General features: G+C 40.6%; 1 protein-coding gene across 7 annotated transcripts in view; it reads left to right on the plus strand.

Annotated features, from left to right (window-relative positions):
* dmxl2 (Dmx-like 2) overlaps positions 1–18,448 on the plus strand; it is a 64,662-nt gene that overhangs the window by 27,362 nt on the left and 18,852 nt on the right. For 2 of the 7 annotated variants that reach the window (XM_051135913.1, XM_051135918.1), the window contains exons 14-30: positions 32–121; positions 205–316; positions 399–518; positions 840–1,070; positions 2,368–4,044; positions 5,629–5,739; positions 5,884–6,053; positions 7,167–7,264; positions 7,390–7,555; positions 8,124–8,388; positions 10,223–10,989; positions 12,177–12,467; positions 12,556–12,747; positions 12,831–12,907; positions 13,083–13,213; positions 15,248–15,496; positions 16,496–16,546. In XM_051135913.1, coding sequence (XP_050991870.1) covers positions 32–121; positions 205–316; positions 399–518; positions 840–1,070; positions 2,368–4,044; positions 5,629–5,739; positions 5,884–6,053; positions 7,167–7,264; positions 7,390–7,555; positions 8,124–8,388; positions 10,223–10,989; positions 12,177–12,467; positions 12,556–12,747; positions 12,831–12,907; positions 13,083–13,213; positions 15,248–15,496; positions 16,496–16,546 — 4,798 coding nt within the window. The remainder of the gene's footprint in view (positions 1–31; positions 122–204; positions 317–398; positions 519–839; positions 1,071–2,367; positions 4,045–5,628; positions 5,740–5,883; positions 6,054–7,166; positions 7,265–7,389; positions 7,556–8,123; positions 8,389–10,222; positions 10,990–12,176; positions 12,468–12,555; positions 12,748–12,830; positions 12,908–13,082; positions 13,214–15,247; positions 15,497–16,495; positions 16,547–18,448) is intronic. The other 5 variants (XM_051135915.1, XM_051135919.1, XM_051135917.1 and 2 more) reach the window with 3 other exon arrangements.

The raw sequence follows: 18,448 nt of genomic DNA on the forward strand, positions 1-18,448 counted from the left end.
GACAATGTCTGGTGCCTGGTTGTATGTACAGAAACTGGTGGGTGAAGTATTCAACATTGTGAGTCAGCAGTCCACTGCCCGACCCGGCTGCATCATAGAGCTGGATGTCATTACTAACCAGGTGGGGTCTAAATCTGTTTGTGTACACATGCAAGTTTGTTTGATTAACGTGTATAATATTTCATGTATGTTTGTGTCTTGCAGTGTGGCTCAAACACACAGCTGCTCCACGTATTCCAGGAGGATTTTATTTTAGGCTACAAACCGCATGAAGACATTCCAGATTTCAACATTACTAGCGCTCCCTCCGCAGATGGTACAAACACCTTTTCTTTCCTTTTAATTCTGGTTTGCGGAGTTTTTACAGAGCATTACATTTGAGTTATCTTTGTTTCTAGAGTACCAGCCTCCTCCTTTCTCAGAAAAGTTCTATCTGGTGGTGATCGAGAAGGATGCCAATCGGAACTCAGTATTACAGATGTGGCATCTTCATCTGCGCTCGGTGCAGGCGTGTGTGGGTGTGTATGATGTGGGTTATTTGTGACACGATGACACAGCTGTCGGCAGACAGCTTATGAGGGGAAATTGTGAAGGGAGTCTCATGAATGGAAAGCTGATACTTCCTCTAATGACTCATTTGTTTTTCAGAGCTGGAAATAATTTACAAGGAAATGGTGCACTTATTTATCCGTTGGGCATCAATAATGTACATCTGCACTCTGTATTGTACTGTCTCTGTATGTTTCTGTTCTGTCTCCGTCTATGTCCTAAATGCATTTAATGAAATTAGTGTCATGATTGATTACTGTTACATGTTACTGTCTTTCCAATCTTTGCAGAAGAGCCAGTAAATGATCACGTGTTCCAGAACCAGCTGACGGTTCCTTTGAGTCAAAACTATGCTGACTCATCTCCTGACACCACTCCAGGTCACAGTCCGCTGCCTCGCTCCTCCTCTTCCGCCAACCTGCAGTCAGCCAGCAAACTCATCCTGAGCTCTAAACTGGTCTACAGTCAGCGGCTAGACCTTCCACCAGGGGTGGAGCTAATCAGAGCCACGCCCTCCGCTGGTATGATCATATATTCATATATTCATTGTTTTTTGGTCATACTTTTATTTTAAGGACCAGTTCACACTACCATTAAACTATGGCCTTTGCCTCAATAAACTTGTAATTTGCTACTTATTAATAATTAGTAAGATAGTTGTTAAGTTCAGGTATTGGGTAGTATTACGTATGTAGAATGTGGTAATGCAAAATAGGTGCTTTATAAGTACCAATAAATAGCCAATATGTTAATGATTTACTACTTAATAGTGAGAATTGTTCACTATACTAAAGCCCCCCCCCGATTATTCTAAATAAATAGATTTTGATCCACAAATAAGTAAAATTATATCAAAAAATTAAACAAATTCACAAATAAATAGAATGAGATCCACAAATATATGTTAGAGTTTCACAAACATGGATTAAATGTGCTATGATTGGTCAGCACAATGTAGCTATTATCTGATTGGTTTGAGTTGGAGTCCACCAATTTGTGGATTTGTTTAGAAATGTTTTAGGATCTAAAAATCCACAAATGCATAGGAGGAAATCCATAAATTTACAGGACATAATTCACACATAAATGCCGGGCAGAGTTGTGTTTGTGACATAACATATTGTAAATGAATGTTTTTATTTATTTATTATTTTTTGCAAATCTCATTTTATTTATTTGTGAATTTAACCCATGTTTGTGGAACTCTGCCATATATTTGTTGATCTCATTCTAATTATTAATAATTATTATTATTATTATTATTATTATTATTATTATTTTATTTTTTTTTTTATTTTCTTTTACATTTATTTGTGGTTTATTGTTTATTTATTTAATATAATGAATTATTTAATATAATGAAAGATATTTGGTCGAGATGCAACTATTTAAAAATGTGGAATCTGAGGGTGCAAAAAATCAAAATATTGAGAAAATCGCCTTTAAAGTTGTCCAAATGAAGTTCTTAGCAATGCATATTACTAATCAAAAGTTAAGTTTTGATATATTTATGGTAGGAAATTAACAAAATATCTTCATGGAACGTGATCTTTACTATATCTTAATGATTTTAGCATAAAATCGATCATTTTGATCTATACAATGTATTGCTGGCTACTGCTACAAATATACCTGTGCAACTTATGACTTTTTGGTCTTGGGTCACAAATGTGTTCTAATCATTGAAGTATTCTTAATATTGGATAATTTTATATTGCCTTGTATAATCAGCCGTTTGTGGATGTGGATGGTTTGTGTTTGTGTTCTGTTATGAAAGCGTCATGTGATTAATAAAAATATTGGGTGTTCTTTTCAAAGGTCACTTGAGCTCCTCCTCTATCTACCCTGTGTGTTTGGCTCCGTACCTGATCGTGACCACCTGTTCTGATGGACGTGTCAGGTTCTGGCACTGTAGGGTGGACATGGACTTATCGGCGGCAAACCCCGAAGAGACACGTTCATATCGGTGGGAGCACTGGAGACTCCTGAAAGAGGAAGACGACAACGACAGCTCTGTGTGTGTTGCGGGCCGCCCCGTTGCGGTCAGCTGCTCCTACACGGGAAGACTTGCTGTGTCGTTCAAACAGATGTCACCTGGGAATGAGATTGGCATGCCTCAGGACTTCTCCATGCATGTATCGATCTACGAGTGCGAGTCGACGGGCGGCTCGGAGTGGGTTCTGGAACAGACGATCCACCTTGACGATTTTAGCAAACCTGTGAAAACGTTAGATCCACGTGTTAGTGTTGATAGCAATTTGGTTGTCTATAGCAAGTCAGATCTGTTTGTGTCCAAAGACAGTCCCAATATTAAACACTTTGTGCACCTGGACTGGCTGTCTAAAGAAGATGGGTCGCACATCCTGACGGTCGGGGTTGGATCCAACATCCTTATGTACGGACGCATCTCAGGGGTTGTCGCAGAGCAGACAGGAGTGAAAGATCACCCTGCAGTCACCCTGCCTCTAGGGGGCAGTATAAAGCAGGGAATTCGCTCTCGTTGGGTGCTCCTGAGGTCCGTAAACCTCGTCTCTTCCGTCGACGGCACCCCGTCCTTGCCGGTGTCTTTGTCCTGGGTGCGTGATGGCATCCTGGTGGTGGGCATGGATTGCGAGATGCAGGTTTATGCGCAGTGGAGGCAGGACGAGAAACCGGGCGACTCCGACGACAACAGCATCTCATCCCCAGAGGGCGTTGGAGGTCGCACTATGTCTGTCTCAAATGAGGGCAGAGCACGATCTAAGAGTGTCTTCGAGGGCAGTGCGGGAATCGACGATGCGTTCCGCCCTCCGGCGGTGATTCAAGATGGAGGCTTGTTTGAGGCGGCCCATTCATTATCGCCCACTCTTCCGCAATACCATCCAACCCAACTCCTAGAGCTTATGGACCTCGGAAGGGTACGTCGTGCCAAGGCCATTCTGGCGCACCTGGTCAAGTGCATTGCTGGAGAGGTTGCAGTGGTGAGGGATGTGGAGGCAGGAGAGGGAGGCGCCAGGAGGCACCTATCCCGAACCATTAGTGTGACGGGTAGCACAGCAAAGGACACTATCGTTGCTGGCCGAGATGGTGGGCGTGATTACACCGAAATCAACTCCATTCCTCCGCTTCCACTATACGCCCTACTGTCTGCGGACCAGGACACCTCCTACAAGCCGGGAGAGGAAGTGGGCAAAGCCGGAAAAGGGGCAGAACGTGAGATGCAGAAACAATCAGATGATCAGTACGCTGATCTGTTCCAGGTGCAGACTGTCACCACCGACGATTTTGTGAGCTTTGCTGCTGAGAAACCAGAGAAGAAGTCTCGTGTGATTAACCTGTCGCAGTACGGCCCCACGTACTTTGGCCCTGAACATGCACAGGTGCTGTCTTCACATCTTATGCACTCCAGCCTGCCAGGTCTCACACGCCTCGAGCAGATGTTCCTTGTGGCTCTCGCCGATACTGTGGCGACCACTAGTGCAGAAGTAGCAGGACCCACGGATAAACAGTACACCGGTGAGTTTACTTCTGCCTCAAAGTCATTGGTTGAGCCAGTGTTGCTGTGTTAGGTTTGTTTGTATACTTAAAGGAGAAGTCCACTTCCAGAACAACAATTTACAGATAACGTACTCACCCCCTTGTCATCCAAGATGTTCACGTCTTTCTTTATTCAGGTGTAAAGAAATAGTTTTTTGAGGAAAACATTTTTCTCCAGGATTTTTCTCCATGTAATGGACTGCTATGGTGCCCCGATTTTGAACTTCCAAAATGTACATTATCTGTACATTTTTGTTCTGGAAGTGGACTTCTCCTTTAAATAAAGCTTCGCTTTGCTAGTTACTCCATACCACAGTCGTTACACTTTTCAAGGAAAACAACAGACGATTGGGATACTTACAGTACAGTTGTCTCCGCAAATGAAGAATTTCACGCATCACCTTTAAACACTATTAGGGGTGGGAAACTCTGGTCTTCGAGAGTTTAGCTTCAAGAAGTAGTTCACCCAAAAATATAAATAATTCCTTGATTTATTCAACCTCAGGCCATCCTAGGTGTATATGATTTTTTTTTCTTTCAGACAAATACAATTCACTGCCATTTATAAAGCTTGAAAGAGTTTTTTTAATGCAACTCTCATTGTATTAGTCTGAAAGAAGAAAGTCATATACACTTAAGATGGCTTGAGGGTGAGTAATTCATGGGGTAATTTTCATTTTTGGGTGAAGTATCCCTTTTAGCCATATAAAAAAATATAAAGATTTTGGATTTTGTTGTTTTCCCCCTGCTGGAAGAGTTAGTAATTACACCATCTGGCCCCAGCAAGCATCTTCCTCCTTTGACTTGTGGTGTAGGCCACATTGTGATATCAAAGAACATAAAATTTAAAATAGAAACTGTATTTCAGTTCCGTATGTAAAACTGTTCTGTTTAAATATTCACATACAACAAAAAGTCCTTAACAGTTGCACTAAAATTAGTTTTGTCTCATGCTGACTGTCTAGTATGTCAGTGAGGTTAACCGAGTACATGAAGAGAGAACCATTATAAAACTTTTTGGAATAACCTTGGTATTATTATTTATTGTCAACATTAAACATATCAGGCTTTATCCATGTTACCTATAGCTCAGATCTTTTTTATTTAGTCTCTTTAGTACAAAACCTTAACACAATGTTCCAGAGCTTGCTGGAGCCCAAATGCAAGGAAAAAAAGTTCAGGGACAGTAGGATAAATCATACTGTAGTTCTGATTCATCTGACATTAGATGAACTTCAAAGTTCAATCCTCAGTTTCCCAGTAGAGGAAGTTTTTAATGAGTCTCTGAGTTTTGATGTGCTGGATGTCTGTGCTGTTAAATGTTTAATTGGATCAGGTGTGATCAGAGTCATTAGGAGGTGATGCAGATTGTGGTCTGGAATATGTTCAGGATTGTGTGTGCTCTGAACATCATTAACGCTCTGATGACAGAGTCATATGTCAGAGAGTGAAGATCTCCCAGCACGCTTTTTAAATGCAATGCAGTGGAATCACCTTGTAGAAGAAGAATCAAAAGTTAAAAAGGCAACAGGGTTGTGGTGAAATAATTGTGTGTTTCTGCAGGTGGAGAGGCTCTAGACGAGTGTGGTCTACGTTACCTGCTGGCCATGAGGTTACATACTTGTCTGCTGACATCTCTGCCCCCCCTCTACAGGATGCAGCTGCTGCATCAGGGTAACACAAACTTGACATGCACAAACATGCATGCACACATCACACTCCAAAATGCTTTCTCAGTGAGATAAGGTGGTGCTAAAGCATTTCCACCACCAGGAAATAAATCTGGAAGATGCCTATATGCTGTGTTTGTGTGTCCAGGCGTGTCCACGTGTCACTTTGCATGGGCGTTCCACTCAGAAGCTGAGGAGGAGATGCTGAACATGATTCCTGCCATGCAGAGAGGAGATCCGCAGTGGTCTGAGCTCAGAGCGGTGGGCGTCGGCTGGTGGATCAGAAACATTAACACTCTGAGGCGGATGGTGGAGAAGGTAAGTCCACAAAAACAAACTTGCTCACACACAACATTTTTTACACAGAAGATAGATAGGGTTGGGTATCGAAAATCGATTCCGATTCCACAATCGGACACTTAAGGTCAGGAATCAAATACTACTTGTGAAATTAAAATTTTGATTCCACCTATCGATTCCTGTACGCTGTACTTTTTTGGTTTATTTGTTTTCATCTGTGAGGACCCCACCCAGCGATCTGCCAGGACCTTGCTCACTAATCTAAGCGCATAGCGCTCCAAAATATGGCTGCATTTGTGATCAGAAGTCGAAAAAGCAAAAGTAGCCTGTAATATTTGTGATAAGCAAAACATGTTGCAATAGATGTGTCACCACAAATATGACCAAGCATTTTAATTTAACAAATCGTTAAATATCACAAACACAATTTAAATACCAACGTGATTCTGTTTCTAAATTACAATGATTTATCTGTTTGATACCTCAGTCTTTCTTCCGTGCAGCGTTCGATGTGATTTGAACATTCAAATCTGCGTTTGTGCTGCCGCTGACACAAAGAGAGCCACTGTCATGTACTGTCTTTTCAACCACACAGTTCATTATTTCTGTGTTACAAACATTCAAATAATCACAGAAGTACTGGGATAAAAGTTTATAGTCTGGATATAAACTCTTATATGTGCGGTAGAGATCAAAATAGAGTAAATCATCATTTTGAAAGTTAATTTGACATTCCAAATAATGTTAAAGATTTATCGATTACATTGTTATGCCAGAAGATATGTTAATAATGTATTTGTCTTTGATCATTCATTCAAAAACACTGATTCATCCAGTAATGAACCAAGTAAATCTTGAATGAATCACTGAATCATTTACTTAAATTAGGCCTACATGTGATTTCGTTTAGTTGTCTAATGTTTTTTTTCTTCAGAATCAGAAGAGAACCACAACCACAAAAAATCGACAACAACCCAATTTATCCAGAATCACGCAGCTCTTTTGCAAACAGCTCTTAAGTGAATCTTGTTTTTATGTAGCCTGTTGATTTTTGTTCATGGTATTCAGCTGCAACTAAATGTTTAGCAAAAAAAGAAACAGAATAAATATGCTTGATACCATCTTTTATAGGTAGCCAAAGCAGCATTTCAGAGGCATAATGATCCACTGGATGCAGCTCTCTTCTATCTGGCCATGAAGAAGAAGGCTGTTCTCTGGGGTCTCTTCAGGTACTTCAAACTCCCTGACTCTTATTCATAGATACAGTGTTACTTTCACATAGCTGCAGCTCATATGCAGTGTGCTGTTCTCTTGAAATTTCCGCCTGCTTATTTATGTATTGATTTCTGTGTAGGTCTCAACACGATGAGAAGATGACCCAGTTTTTTAGCCACAACTTCAGTGAGGACCGCTGGAGGAAGGCGGCTTTAAAGAACGCCTTCTCTCTCCTGGGCAAACAGCGCTTTGAGCAGTCGGCTGCTTTTTTCCTGCTCGCTGGCTCCCTGAAAGACGCCATTGAGGTCTGCGCCATCCTATTTTAACTGTGCTAAAATTCATTCCTTGGAGAATATAGAAAGTGTGTGTTGTTGATCTCTTAGATGTGGAGTCTGCTGAGGTTGGTTTGGTTTGGTTGTGACGTCATAGAGCGTGTGGTCGTCTGTGAAGAGTGGAGTGTGATATAACAGCCCTGAGCGCTTCAGTTTAGTCTAAACATCACAGATAAACCTTCTGATGGACATTTGACAGCTTTAATTTACCTTGGGCTGGATGTCTGACAGCACGCAGTCAAAACACACTGATAACACCACTTGTGAGAGATCACAACTGTATATAGGTTGTTAAAATTAGATACGTGGGAGTTATGTTAGGAATATAAATGAGCTTTGCTTCTGTTTATTTTGAACAGACAATTGAAAAGTCGCATTGTGTGACTCAGGAAACTCATCAAAAACTCAAAAGAAAAAAATATGTAGGAAATATATTTTGCAAAAAAAAAAAAAGCTATTAAAAAAAAGGTAAAATATTCTGATTTTGGAGTGAAACATGACTGGTATGTGTTTTTGACAGTTTGGTCTGTGTCTGTGGTAGGTTTGTCTGGAGAAAATGGAGGACATCCAGCTTGCGATGATTGTCGCTCGTCTTTACGAGGCTGATTACGAGAGCTCCTCCACCTGTCAGGGTATTCTGTACGAGAAGGTGCTCGGCTGCAACAGAGATGGAAGCGGTTTCTCCTGTACCAAACTGCACCCTGACCCGTTCCTGAGGAGCATTGCGTACTGGATCATGAAGGACTACACCAGAGCCCTGGACACACTGTTGGAGCAGATTTACAAAGAGGATGATGAGAACCCTGGTAAAGAGTTACAATCAGTTACAGCAACTGATTAATACCTACCAATAAATTCTTAAAATATTAACAATAAATATAGCTGCAACAGCAATTACGGGGCCAAGCACTAGGCAAGCAAGGCAGCAAGCTACAAAGCAACTGAAACAATGAGTAACTGAAGCCATTTTAAGATAATATTAGTTAATTATAAATGCGTGAAACAACTACTAGTAATATGATTTAATGGATTGTCTCTTATGACCAGTAGGTGGTGCTGTTATCAAATCGATGTGGTGTGTTCAGTGTGAAGTGGCAATGACACACACACAGAGTTTGGTGTCAATATGTCAAAGCTTTGTAGAGATAAAGCCTCGGGGTCACTTTGGAATGGCTCAAAGTTGTTACGTCGCTATACAAAAACAGTGTCTATCGACACGAAATCTATAACATTTTATCAGCACAGTCTGAAGATGATCTGATTCAATTTTGGTGAAAATTGGACCAACAGTCTAGGAGGAGTTCGAAAAAGTAAAACGGCATCAAAATGGCAGACAGGAAGTACGGCTGACCGTGGAATAATGATATCTTGTTGTCGGCATGGCCCAAGGAATATTTTGAGACCAGTTTCATTACAATAGGCTAATGCTACCAGAAGTTATTAACAGTATTGTAACTATTGATGGTTTATCACTCTCGACCAATAGATGGCGCTGTAACCAAATTGATGTGGTGTGGTCAGTGTGAGGTGACAATGGCACATTCAAAATTTGGTGTCAAAATATCAAAGGTTTGTAGAGATACAGCCTCGGATGCAGTTCGGCATCTTTCCATTCATTGATGCGTTAAAGTCAAAGGAATATATCAGGACCAGTTTAATGACAATAGGCTAATGTATAGAAAATGTATTAGCATTTTTCAAAATTGTATTTTAACTTTTGACCACAAGGTGGCGCTGCCTCCAAACTTTTTTAGTACTGTCAGCGCATGGTGCCGAAGACACATACCGGGTTTCGTGACGATATGTTGAAATACAGCATTTTACACCAAAATAAATATCTTGGCATACTCCACCGAATCTAGACCAGTTTCGTGAATTTTGGCCAAACCATTGAGAACGTATAAGAAAAAATAGTTTTTTTTTGTTTTGTTTTTTTTAAGCCAGATATCCTGACCACTAGGTGGCACTGTGCCAAAACACTACAGGTAGCCTCAGGTCATGCTTGTTATAACACACACCAAGTTTGGTCTCAATACGCCAAACTGTTGCGGAGATATAGCCTTACATCCATTTTTGCGTGCTTTTCGTAGAATTCGTTTGCGTGGTATTCAAGAACAGTTTGACAAATCAACTTGAATTCCATAACTTTGTGGCGGCATGGCCTGAAGATGATCTGAGCCAATTTTGGTGAAAATCAGAAAAACGTCTAAGACGAGTTTGAAAAAGTAGTTTTTTTAACTGTTAAAAATAGCAAAAAAACTAAACCTTACAATTTTTTAATTTTGGAGTTCAAAAGATTTTTTTCATTTGAAATTTACAGTTCAGAAGTTATTAGCATAAAATGAGTGAAACTTTGGACAAGTGGTGGCACTAGAGAATTTGAGTTAGACTTCAAACTTGCTGTGGTTAGTGATGGGACTGTCCTCTATCTGTGTGCCAAATTTCAGACTCGACCGTAAGAAACAGAAGAAGAATAATAATAGGAATGCTAACGGATACAATAGGTGCCCTTGCACCTTCGGTGCTTGGCCCCTAATAATCACAGCATGCATCGCTCAGGAAAAACAACTAGTCCATCAAATGAATGTGTGAACTAATCATTTGTTTGTTTGAGACAGAACATTTCTCTTTTTTTTCCAGATGTCCTGGTGAAATCATGCAATCCTGTTGTCTTTAGTTTCTATAACTACTTGCGCGCACACCCTCTGATTATCCGACGGCATTTTGCCAAGCCTGAGGCGTCTGGGGTTGCAGTCGGTCTAACATCAGAACGCAACAGCGCAGACGAAATAAACCTGATAGAGCGGAAACTCTTCTTCACCACCGCTAATGCTCACTTTAAGGTGGGCTGCCCACTCCTGGCGCTTGAGGTCTTATCCAAAATCCCTAAAGTCACTAAGAAAGCATCTTCTCTGAGTAAGGGCTCATCTGTGGCCAACGTCAGTGCCGGCCAGCCTCAGGAGAACGGAGGAAAGGCTTTAGATCTCGACTGGGGAGCTCCTGCCGTCCCCAGTCAGGCCTGGGGTGCAGACTCCTCCGCCGGGCTGGACTGGAGTCAACCGCTGGTTAAAGTGGAGGATGAGGGTCTACAGTTGGACTGGGGTGATGACAAGGATGAAGATGAGGATGAAGAGGGTGGGCTGACCATGAAGAAACCGGAGGTGGAGGATGAGGAGGCTAAAAAGCCATCCAAATCAGCAGCCCTGCAGCGTGAAGACTCTGCAGCCGAGTCAGAGGTGGATGTGATCGCCGAACAGCTGAAGTTCAGAGCCTGTTTGAAGATCCTCATGACGGAGCTGCGGACACTGGCTACAGGTTATGAGGTGGATGGTGGCAAACTGCGATTTCAGCTCTACAACTGGCTGGAGAAGGAAATCGAGGCCATGCACCACATTTGCAACTATAAGGTTGGTGTTGACCATCTCACTGCAAGATTTCAATCTCAGATTAAGTTCAAAACTGAGTTGTTAGAAGTTAAACATCTTAAAATGCAAAGATTGCTGATGGCCTCAGATTATTTGGGCAAACTGTGTAGATTAAAGACTCCAGCTTCAATGTTTGACCACTATTTATGATAAAACTCAGAGATGCTGTTAAAATACATTTTTTTTTTTACCAAAATAAGAGGGGTCATATAAAAAGCATACTATTTTTTTATTTAGTACTGATGTGAATAAGATATTTTACATAAAAGACGTTTCCATATAGTCTACAAGAGAAAATAATAGTTGAATTTGTAAAAATGACCCTGTTCAAAAGTTTACATACACTTGATTCTTAATACTGTGTTAATAAACACAGCTGTGTTTTTTTGTTCATGAGTCCCTTGTTTGTCCTGAACAGTTAAACTGCCCGCTTCAGAAAAATCCTTCAGGTCCCACAGATGCTTTGGTTTTTCAGCATTTTTGTGTATTTGACTCATTTGTGTACTAAATGGAAAAAAATATGATATTTAGGCAAAATAAGAAAAATGTACACATTTTGAACATTCTGTTCAAAAGGTTTCACCCCCGGCTCTTAATGCTGTCTCTCAGTTGTCCTCAGTGTGAAAAGATGAATCTTAAAATCATACAGTCATTGTTGGAAAGGGTTCAAATAAACAAAAATGCTGAAAAACCAAAGAATTTGTGGGACCTGAAGAACAGCGGGCAGTTGAACTGTTCAGGACAAACAAGGGGCTCATGAATAACTATCACTATACAAACACAGTTGTGGATCATTCAGATAACAACACAATATTAAGAATCAAGCATATGTAAACTTTTGAACGGGGTCATTTTTATAAATTCAACTATTATTTTTTCTTGTGGACTATATGTAAATGTCTTTTATGTGAAATATCTTACTCAGACCAGTACTAAATAAAAAATAACATGCATTTTGTAAGTGTATGTAAACGTTTGACCTCAACTGTATGCAAGGAATTGCGAAACTAATGTAAGGAATTCAGGAAACTGAATTGCTTAGAAGTACATTAAAATGATTGCAAATGCATGATGTTGATTAATTGTGTATTTCCAGCAAAATATTATCTAGTACTTACTAAACATTAAATATGTTGGCCATCCCTGATCTGTTCTGGATATTTTGTCAGTTTGAGGGGAAAGTGGCTGCAGGTCAGCTAGAGAAATGGGGTGAAGATGGATCTCTGGACCTGGAAGACTCACAGATCCGGGGTGAAGCAGGTGCGTACGAACGCCATCAGATGGAGCGACGGCGTCTACAGGCCAAGCAGCTGCATGCAGAGCGGAGGAAAGCCTGGCTGAGAAAGAATCAAGCTCTGCTCAGAGTCTTCCTGAGTTACTGCAGTCTGCACGGAGCCAAGGGTGGAGGAGTGACGTCTGTTCGGATGGAGCTGCTCTTCCTGCTGCAGGAATCACAGCAAGTGTGTACTCGCATGATGGTTTAACATGTTGATTGATTTATATTGTGCTCTCATGTTTTCATGTGATTGGTTGATTGTGTGTCCACAGGAAATGACAGTGAAGCAGCTTCAGTCTCCACTTCCCCTTCCCACCACTCTGCCCCTGCTGTCGGCCAGCATCGCCCCCACCAAGACTGTCATCGCCAACCCCGTCCTGCACCTCAGAAACCACATACATGATATCCTCTACACCATTGTCCAGATGGAGGCTCCGCCACACCCAGACATACTGGACGACCGGGTGAGAGACACACAAACATACTCGCTCTCACATATGAAGACTCTGCGTAAATGCTTCTGTTAATATGTTTGTGTGTATTTCAGGTGAATGCTTTACACACTCTTGCTGCTTCTCTGTCAGCTTGTATCTACCAATCGCTGTGTGACAGCCACAGTTACAGGTACAAACATAATGCTACTGATAAACTGCACTGGTTGGTCATCTTACAATGGCTCTAAATGTGTGGTAGCTGCTTAGATTGTCACTATGAACAGCATTCCATTCTGTTAACCTTTACACTCATATACACACAGTCGCTGATTCATGCCCTCCTGCTAATGTGTGTGTGTGTTCAGCAGTCAGTCGGAGGCCAATCAGTTTACAGGGATGGTGTATCAGGGGCTGTTACTGAGCGACAGGCGTAGACTTCGCACTGAAAGCATAGAGGAACATGCAACACCAACCTCTGCCCCTGCACAGTGGCCAGGTAACAGACATCAGATCAAACTACATGAAACGTATGGAGAGAAATAGCACATTCAGACTCGTCTTCATCGAGTCATTCGCTTCTCCATTCAGACTACTTACCCTATTCTCATTATTTATACAGTGGCAGACTGATGGTGAAAAATATTAACCAATAATGTTGTCTCAATGCAAATTCTCATTTAGTTCTGATTGCATGTTGGTAGACAATGCATACCTTATGAATAAATATTTTATTTTTACCACTTGGACGGAGGGATGGATGGATGGATGGATGATTGGTCTAAAAGATTGCATAAGATTGGAATTGAATAGATGGATGGACAGTCAGAGGGGAATAAACAGATATATGGAGCGAAGATCGGATGGAAGGATGGATGGACAGAAAGATGGTGGAGAGAATGGGCAGGTTGACAGACGGAGGGATGGATGGATGGATGCTCCGATAGATGACTGAGAGATAAGATGGGCGAATGTATGGATGAATAGGTTGGATGGGTTGACCGACAGGTGGACATAGTGATGGAAGGATGGATGGAGGAGAGATTGGATGGGTAGACAGATGGGAGGATAGAATGAATGAATAAAAGTGAATAAAAAATGAATAAAAATATGTTGGATTGATGAATGAATGGATAGACTGAGTGGAAAGAATAAAGAGATTGATTGGATGGATGATCAGAGATGATGAAGAGATTGGATGGATGGATGTCAGATAGATGATGGAGAGATTGGATGGATGGATGGCCAAATGGATGGATGGATGATGGATGGATGGATGGATGGATGGATGATCAGAGAGATTGGATGGATGGATCATAGATGATGGAGAGATTGGATGGATGGATGGATGGATGGGTCATAGATGATGGAGAGATTGGATGGATGGATGGATGGATAATCAGATGTTGGAGAGATTGGATGGATGGATGGATGGATGGATGGATGGGTCATAGATGATGAGCGATTGGATGGATGGATGGATGGATGGATGGATGGATGATGGATCATAGATGATGGATGGATGGATTGGATAGATGATGGATGGATGGATGGATGGATGGATGGGTGATAGATGATGAGATCATAGATGATGGATGGATGGATGGATGGATGGGTCATAGATGATGAGCGATTGGATGGATGGATGGATTGATACATGGATGGATCATAGATGATGGAGAGATTGGATGGATGGATAGATGGATCAGAGATTATCGAGAGATTGGATGGATGGATGTCAGCTAGATGTTAGAGAGGATGGATGGATGGATGGATGGGTGGATGTATAATCAGATGTTGGAGAGATTGGATGGATGGATGTCAGATGGATGATGGAGAGATTTGATGGATGGATGGATGGATGGATCAGGATTATGGAGAGATTGGATGGATGGATGTCAGATTGATGATGGATGGATGATCAGATAGATGTTGGAGAGATTGGATGGATGGATGGATGGATGGATGGGTCATAGATGATGGAGAGATTGGATGGATGGATGGATTGATACATGGATGGATCAGAGATTATGGAGAGATTGGATGGATGGATGGATGGATGGATGGATCATAGATAATGGAGAGACTGGATGGATGGATGTCAGATTGATGATGGATGGATGATCAGATAGATGTTGGAGAGATTGGATGGATGAATGGATGGATGGATGGATGGATCATAGATGATGGAGAGATTGGATGAATGGATGGATGGATGGATGTCAAATAGATGATGGAGAGATTTGATGGGTGGATGGACACATTCATTTGAGGAGAGATTGGATCGGTGGACAGAAAACTTGGATAAACGATGGGATGGATGGTTGGATGGATGAACAAATAGATGGAGGAGAGAGTGGAGAGATTGAAGGACAGACAGATAGAGAATAAACTGGATAGACAGATTGTTGGACAGGCAGATGAATGGTGGAGAATAGATTAATGGATCGAGGGATAAATATATGGAAGAATCCAAGAACAGATAGATCCAGTATATATCACTGGCTGATTGTGTGTATTTTCTCTCTCTCAGGTGTGTCGTCTCTGATCAGTCTGCTGGCGTGTGCTCAGGGTGATGATCACGTTCGTCTGAACGTCATGTTGTGTGAGGCAGTGGTGGCCGTATATCTCAGTCTGCTGATTCACGGTCTTGGCACACACTCTGGAAACGAGCTCTTCCGACTGGCCGCTCATCCCCTCAACAACCGCATGTGGGCCGCCGTGTTTGGGGGAGGAGCCAAACTCATTGTCAAACCCAAGAGGCCCCCAGAAATCACTCCAGGTGAGTCTTCTGCTCCTGGCAGAGGTGTTCATTGATGCGTTGTTCTGCCACATCTGTAAAGAAAGTCCACAATATGACCTTTACACACAGCCTTTGTCAGAAGTTATTTTAATGTTAGCATTGTACATTTTTATGTTTAGTCAAGCACTGTTTTTGCTTCCATGTGTTTTTTTTTTTTTTAAATGTCTTTAAAACGGTTTGTGGGTCCTTCAGTTTATAATCAGATTTCCTCCCCTTCAGCTGCTCTCAAGGCAGCAGGGTCCGAGGGGTCAGAGGGTGCAGAGGTCACAGATTCTGACCCACCGACCTTGACTGTGAATCAAGCACCGCCTCAGACTGAGGCTGGTAACCATGGTAACATTACCGTGGAAACAGCACAGCCGGAGAGCTGTGAGTAAGAGCTCAGAGGCACTTCCTCCACACAGGAACAGGAAATGAGATGGCAATGATGGATTTACAGTTTTGTATCAATAAGCACATAAAAGTCCAGTGATCTGATATATTGGTAACACTTTTTACAAAAGTATATCACAATAAGGTTCCATTAGTTAACATGAACTATTAATGAGAACTACTTTTAAAACATTTATAAATCTTAGTTAATGTTAATTTCAGCATTTAAAATATATAATTAAATAAACAATCAACAGCTTTTTATTAGCTAACATTAAAAAAAATTAACTAACAATGAACAATACATATATTACAGTTAATGCATTAATGAATGTTAACAATGGGACCTTATTAGTGTTACCTGTATATTCTAGATTGCAGGACGTGTGTGTCAGCCCCTGTTAGTGTGTGGAGAGGTGCTACGTGTGTTTGCGGTGATGTTTGTTCTTTCTCATGCATTACATATCATTAGTTCTTACTTTGTTTTATTTGATGTGTGTGTTTTCATCCAGCCTTTTTTGTGTTTGTATGCATATTTTGCTTTTGTGTCTCATTTTTATCTCATCATCTCATGTGTGTTTGTGTGTGTGTGCGTGACCATCACAGCCAATGTGGAGTCAATCAGGCGGACAGAGCTCCAGTCTGAGAATACATCAGGTACACACACTCCCTCCACTCGTCTCTCTGTTCAGCATTTCAGCTTTAACAGCATTTAAACTCCAATCTTGATGTAGGTGTGTGTGCGTGTGTGTGTGTGAGAGAGAGGGAGACAGTCGACCTCACTGCTACATGTAGATAGAGATGCGGTGAGTGCCCCAGGCTCAGGTGCACACCAGCTGTCTGAGGTCAACATTCAGAGAGATTGTTCTGTTCTCTTTCTGTCTGAACTGATGGGACCTTTATAGTGGAACCAATTGAATCCAAAACAGGATTTCTTGTGCTCTTTCGAAATAATACAAGGTTCTTTTCCAAACCCTACTAAATTGCCTTACTGACCGCTGTGCGCATTAACCAGCAGCCTTCTAATAGTGATGCACCAAAATAATTTTTTTACTGAAACATTGAAACCAAAAATGTAAATGAAAATAGTTTATTATACAATTATAAATGATCAAACTTTTCTTTAGCTTTCATACAAGTTGTTTTATTGATGTTGCTCTGTGGTTGATACACTGCTTAAGTGATTACATGATACAATATACATTTCAGTAAAAAACCCTTAAGTCCAAGGCACTTGAATAATGTGAAAAATATAAAAAATCCTTTATTCACATGGCTTTAAAGTTTTAAAAACAAGCACTTGCGCACTGACGCATTGCGGCTAACTCGCCTTCATCAGGGTGTCAATTGACCATATGCACGGAGCGTTCTTTAGAGCTTCTGCATAATGATAAGCCAGCACATAAACGTCCGGTTAAGCTCATTTTTATGTGCTATATATATGTGGAGACTCTTGAGACTCCTCTCCTGCCTCGTTCCTATCAGAATCTGAGAAAAATAATAACTGCAACATCGTAAATAATGATAGTGGCATGAACGTTCAGTTTCATGTTATTTAACAACATATAAAGAGCTGGTAATCCCAGGAGAGTACCTAGACATATACTTCTACATTTAAATGCTGACAGCTAAACACTATCATAACTGTTTAGGCTAATGTTAGGTAGCTAACGATGCTTCTCTTCAATGACATCTTAATAGTATTCTTGATCATCAATCACTTTCCTTCATAGTCATGAACAAATTTTTAAAATCTTGTAAATTCTTAAAGCCTTTATTATTTTTCAACTCTACAGCTGTGCAGTAAAATTCACTTTTCCTTCATAAAGATGAGATGAAAAAATGTCTTTTCAGGAAAGCAACGACTTTTTAAGATGATAATAATATGAAATTACTCTTATAACCAGAAGATGGCAGTAGAGCATTGCTTATTGGCTGCAGCTGCCATTTTTAACACCCTAATTTTTTTCATTCCTGCTTTTCGATTTATTATAAAAATTACCAGTATAACAAATTTTAGTACATTTACCGCACTTAAGTGTATTGTATAGCAAGTGCAGAAAGTCAATAAAATAAATAAGCTCAGACACAAATAGACTATAAGAGTGAATTATTTAAATACTTGTATATTGTTCACTACAAATTAAATAAGTTAAATATTAATTGTATAACAATTAAATAATGCATTCAATATGAATCAATATAAATTTGAAATATTTTGTGTTTAAATTAATAACTATATCTTTTAAGTTTTATCTTGAGCTGTAAAAGCTATTCAACAGCCTATATTCAACCAACACAAACTTGTTACTGCTGTAGTTTTCTTACTTTGAATTTAGTCTGAATCATTTAATGCACAGCTCTGTTTTTGGCATCGGCTTGTCAGATGTTTCATTCGGTTATTACTGTCAATCATAACAATGACTCACGCATTTCCTCGCTTAATTATTTACACTCGCGTTCATTCTTGAAATGGTATACAAAGACGTTTGGTCCTCTTAGACAAATACAACTTTTCTTCAAATTGTGAATGATCTATGTAGAGAAAACGAGCAAAGG

The sequence above is a fragment of the Labeo rohita genome, chromosome 18, assembly GCF_022985175.1.
Source record: "Labeo rohita strain BAU-BD-2019 chromosome 18, IGBB_LRoh.1.0, whole genome shotgun sequence".
NCBI lineage: Eukaryota > Metazoa > Chordata > Actinopteri > Cypriniformes > Cyprinidae > Labeo > Labeo rohita.